Source organism: Trachymyrmex septentrionalis, unplaced genomic scaffold (assembly GCF_001594115.1).
Source record: "Trachymyrmex septentrionalis isolate Tsep2-gDNA-1 unplaced genomic scaffold, Tsep1.0 scaffold211, whole genome shotgun sequence".
NCBI lineage: Eukaryota > Metazoa > Arthropoda > Insecta > Hymenoptera > Formicidae > Trachymyrmex > Trachymyrmex septentrionalis.
In genome coordinates this window covers 208,639-214,151 of record NW_017305299.1, presented here as the reverse complement: position 1 = coordinate 214,151, position 5,513 = coordinate 208,639, and the positions used below count along the sequence as shown (strand labels likewise).

The following is a 5,513-nucleotide window of genomic DNA, read 5'->3' as shown; positions in this document are numbered from 1 at the left end:
TATAGTTTGTTATTTTGTAATGATTTTAGGGAATATATTAAATAATTTAAACGATTTACAAGAGTTCGTTCCGTATGTTTAATAACTCGTCGCCCAAATGCCTACGTTTTCGAAAGACCTAGCAATTAAATAAATTTGCAAGTATTGTAATGTGATGTGAAGATTTTTGATTTTTTTGGAGCATCGCTGTAGGCCATGCAATGGCCTACAGTATTCTACATTATAGAATGTTGAGGAATTGAGTTTTCACTAAATCTACGAATAGAATATTCAACGAAGAATTTATATAATTAAAGGTTACACTGTTACAATAATCATAATACATGTGGTTTGAACTATTCATAATTTCATTAGTTTGACCATTTCGACGGTTTATATATGTACGTACACTAACCTATTATTATAAGATTGATATTTTAATACAGATTTATTAGCAAAAACAGCCTAACTAGACTTATTAACCTATCTTTTAACTTATTTTTCAAATTTTATTCTTAGGAACCTTGTCACTTTTTAAATTAAAATTCATTCATTATCTTTTTGTTTCACGATCCACTAAAGGAACCATAAAGACGTCTCTTGACATCCTTTTTTTTAACATTGGCGTTAAACCAAGTGCAACAAGTGTACGCAAAATGCCGTTTTATTGCAAAGCTAAGCGTAAAATTGGATGAATGCCTTTGTCGATAATGCGAATGATAATATTCACGTTCTGTAGTACGTGGCTCTTAACTCTTAAACATGATTCATCCTTCTGTAAAATCTAAATGTCGTACAACCACCCCGAATCGTTCACACGAATTTTTAGGTTTCAATTCGTCTGTTACGCTTCTCTCCGTTTTCCAATAACGCAGTCGAGAGAGTTCGCTGAATAAGGCCTGAACGACGTAACGAGCATGCAGTATTGAATATCGTAATACTGCAAAATTGAGGATCGCTTTCTCAATGCCCGATTGAAAAATGACTTTGTAACGAACGAAATTTGCACGCCACTAAAAGCTTAATTTTTGTATTAGTCTTTTTCTGTCTTCATCAATTCCATATCTACATAAAAATATGCAATATGAATAATATCAATTTGAGCATAATATTATATTTATAAATGAAAACTCTCTTGGTGAATGTATTATTCAGTGTTATTCATAATGATAACGAGAAATTCATTTCAATATTTCTTAGAATATATTCAATAATATTTTTTATTACTGTATATATCGCGCTGAGATTTATTTGCACATTTCGGTCGCATTTCGGTGGGCATTTAGAGAAATCAATGAAAATCGATATAGATATCAAAAATATCTATGTCATCATAATTTACATTACACGAATCAGTATGAATCAGGAATATAGAGCGTTCTATATTTTTGATTCATACTGCTTTGTGTAATGTAAATTATAATATATTTTTTGTTGATTTTGATTGATTTCTCTCAAATCTACTTTAATTTAAATTAATATTTTGATCAGTATCTCTTCTCTCTCTCTCTCTCTCTCTCTCTCTCTCTCTCCTCTCTTTCTTCTTTCTTTCTCTCTCTCTCTTTTATTTTTCTCTTTCTTGCATATAGGAGCTCGTGAATTACTTTATTGTAATTATATATACGATACAATCACAAAATATTTTATCACAGAATATGAAATATGTATGAATATATTAATATACATGCATGTACATGCATATTCCCAACCATGCTATTGCATTTTAATTGGGTTATTAATGTCATTAGTCGGATCGATGCGTAAATAAAGCGCTTGCATTTCCGGTCACTGTATACGCGATATAACCGGATGTGCTCGCGCGAAACAACTTCGCTCCTTCGCTGTTCATCGACATCCGGCAACTTCAGGCACGTATTGAAGCTGATTTAGTACTCGCCAGTCATAATGATCGTATTCCTGGTACTTCTGACGCTTTTCGTCGCGACTATTGATGGCGGTCTGCTCGAAAAATACACCAACGCGCCCGGAAATGTATATCACGGTAGGTAAGTGCATTTGCATTTCATAATCGCTGTCAATTTCTTACCGCGACGAAATCCGTACTAAACTCATGTGTTTTCGTTGGACTTACAAAGACTTACAATTATGACGGAAGATAAGGCTAAGGGCTATTTAACAATCTTTCAAATTTAGAAGGGATGCGCGATAAAATTCGTAAAGAATTGAAAAGTTTACAAAGTGCCGTTTTATTTGCAACCTCAAGTGGCGTTAAACAAAACGCTAAAAATGCCCTTTTTTTCAGCGCTTCGTTAACGCTTTGTAAGCGCTGTGTGCGCTATTTGGAACATTCATTGTTACGTAATTGGTCCTTTTAAACAAACGATCCAGGTTTACCCGAGACATCCATGAGCCAGAGCTGTTGGTACCGAAGCGAGTGCTCGCAGATGGTAGCTTCAGCACGTATTCTCTACCGAATTTCTATAACCGCCGTGAGATCAGCGAGCGCGGTAAGCGATCCCTCGGGCCGACCGATAAACTGCACCTGGTGCTACCCTTCAACCAGATCGATCACCACGTGGAGCTCAGCCCGTACCATGAATTCATCTCGCCCGACATGGTGGTGGAGACACGGGGCGCCGGTATTAGCACTAATCTCAACAAGGGCTTGAGATTCAAAAAGGCGTCCGATCAGCAGTGTCACTATCGCGGTATTGTTCGGGGCCACGCCAATTCCCGAGCGGCTCTGTCTTTGTGCGACGGTGTGGTTAGTATAATATATATTACAGCTCTCTCGATGCTAACGAACCAAAAAAAGAATCTCGGACACACCCATGCCTCGTTGCAATAAATTACGCGGCTTAAAGTACAGATGTCCTTCGATGAAGGACTTTTTGTGAATTGCGTCTTAATTAGTTTGTATGGAAAAGAAAATTCGCTTTGTAAAATTTTAGAGCTTCGCAAATTTCACTTTAAACAGTGAAATCATTCTTAGGATTGAAAATTGAGCCTCTGTTTTTTCAACACTGGCTCATGTTTCATTTTTCCAAATGAGATATCATTCCAAAGAATTTAGAGAGCGTGATATACTTATTACGTTTCGCAGAGATGCTATATTAATTAATTGTTTACACGTTCAAAGATAAATTAATTAATATAATTGCGCGATTTGATGATTTTATTTGTCTCTTCGTGAAAATTAATTAATTCAGCCAGATTGAATGTCCAGATTGACGTAACGTTCGATAGCGTCGGATTTTAATCTTCACGCTTGCAATTCGCATGGCTCGTTATTAATTTTGATGAGAGAGTTGCGAGCTAGAGAGATGGAACAGAATTTCGAAGTGGCTACGAGTGTGGTTGGTGCATATAATGCGTTCCATGGATTCCTTCGGGAGATTAACGTTAACGAAGCAAGAGAAGACTCGCGAATGCAGTCGGACGAATATTGTAGAAAGGTTGTGCTGGAACATTCCCTAAATCCCGGCGAAATTCGATGCGAATGTTATGTGACATTTTTCATGACGATATTCTCTCACATTTTACGTTCACCAAGCTCGACGCAATAATATTAGAGGTAGAATGCAGCTTTTGAATATTCAAAAGCTTGTGATGTGATTGCCATTTATAATAAAGCATCCTGATAGGTGATGCTAAAGGTTATTTTACTACAACATATATTTTCAGGTCGCTAAACATCTACTCGTATACTAAATATCTACAGAGATAAACGATGCTATTTTAGCTGATCTAGATTTATATATCATGATATGATTTATATCGCGCTTGCAAATTTCATTAATTTTTACTAAACTTAGAATTGCCATTTTCTCCCTCGCATATTTCAGCGTCTGCGATCGTCGCGAAAATAGCAATAGATCGATAAACGCGTACAATCGATGACATTGCAGGGCAATGCGCATCGATTTACATGCAAATGAATTTATCAACATACACGTTTCTAAGTGCGTAATACTATAAAAGAGTCGATCCTGGGTGAACTACGAGCGCGCAGTGAAACGTAACGTGTGTCATGCAGCGGCATTTAATCGCGGTGCTATAGTGACGCAATATTCATTGACACGCTGTACTTCGGCCACTTGCATATCGTCCGTTCGATTAGGTGACTTTTTCCGAAAAATAAAATGGACGATAGTAAGAATCGCGTATCACAGCTGTGAGCACGCTGTCGATACTTTCGTAAAGCATACCTTTTTGATACAACTACAGCTCGATTGTACCGGCATTAAGAAAAATTGAGTTTCTCGATTACATCACGTACGAGCTCCATATTTGCGTTGAATACACACGTTGCCAATAGTTGTACTCTGCGACACCCTCAATAGCCTCGAAAGTAGTTTTCTGTCGCGATTCGTTATTTTCAAGCTCGTTATTTGCAAAGCGAACGATTACGCGTGCAGATAAAGTGCAAACTACGCGAAACGGATGAAATGCCTGGTTGATTTTATTAAACGTACAGCCGCATGCCGAGAGCGTGATTATCATCTATGATTTTCCGCCGGTCACGCGAATTTGCGGCGAAATGAATCGGTGAACGACATTCGCGTCCGTAACAGGCGACCTGTTAAATGCAGGGTTTCTACGTAAACGTTTCTAACAGGCCTAATTTCACAACTCACAGTTAACTCTTAACCGAGGTTCAACTTGTTCATTATCTCTTTTCAATTTTACACAATTGGAAAGAGATGAGAAACAAGTTGGACCTCTGTTAAGAGTTAACCGTGAGTTGTGAAACTGGGTCTAAATGATGGAACGGCGCGAATCGATCGAAATGTCACGTGAAATGTGACGCGTTTGGCCTTTTCCAATATGATGTCTATTTAAATATCATCCAGTTTTAGTCTCTACATTACATTACATTTATATATAACATATTTATATCGTACTGGGAAGGTATCTCTCGACATGAAGTCTGGTGTAAGTCTGGCGAAATGTTGAAATTAATAACCAACTAGATAGAATTTCTTCCAAAATTTTACTATTCATAAATCTTAACGTTGTATAACGAGAAAAAAATTCACAATATATTTGACACACTTAATTTTATACGCCAGTCGTAAAAAACAACGCTGATCTTTAACACGCGAGATGAAAATTTCGCAACGTAGCGACTTTACGTCAGCCAACTGATACGTCATGCGTAAAAACGAATGTCGATACTTTATTTCATATTATTATCGATAACACCTCTCGCGCGCAGGCTGGCTACGTGCAAACTAATCACGGACGGTACTTCATCGAGCCAGTGTATCAGGCGGAGCCCGAGTCCGACGGCCAACACGTTCACGTGGCTTACAAACGAGATGCGCCGCACGAAAAGAAAGGGCAAACCGTGTCGAAAAGACATTGCGGGACCAGCGGTTGGTATCTCCTCAAATATTTTCCAATACATTCTTATTTCTCTCTGTTCCCTTCTTCCTGAAAGTATTAATTTTGAATAAAGTTAGGAAATTGAACGCGCGAAGCTACGAATTGCCTGGCATATCCCCATCATTTTTTAATTTTAACCATTTTAAACATTTCACTTAAACTCGAGATGATGTAGTTCTCAGCCT

General features: G+C 37.6%; 1 protein-coding gene across 1 annotated transcript in view; it reads left to right on the top strand.

Moving 5' to 3' along the window:
* The first annotated feature begins 1,847 nt into the window (after positions 1 to 1,847).
* LOC108748130 (A disintegrin and metalloproteinase with thrombospondin motifs 7-like) overlaps positions 1,848 to 5,513 on the top strand; it is a 13,310-nt gene continuing 9,644 nt past the window's right edge. The window contains exons 1-3 of the mRNA XM_018486157.1: positions 1,848 to 1,985; positions 2,329 to 2,704; positions 5,159 to 5,318. Of these exons, the coding sequence (XP_018341659.1) occupies positions 1,885 to 1,985; positions 2,329 to 2,704; positions 5,159 to 5,318 (637 nt within the window). The 5' untranslated portion in view covers positions 1,848 to 1,884. The remainder of the gene's footprint in view (positions 1,986 to 2,328; positions 2,705 to 5,158; positions 5,319 to 5,513) is intronic.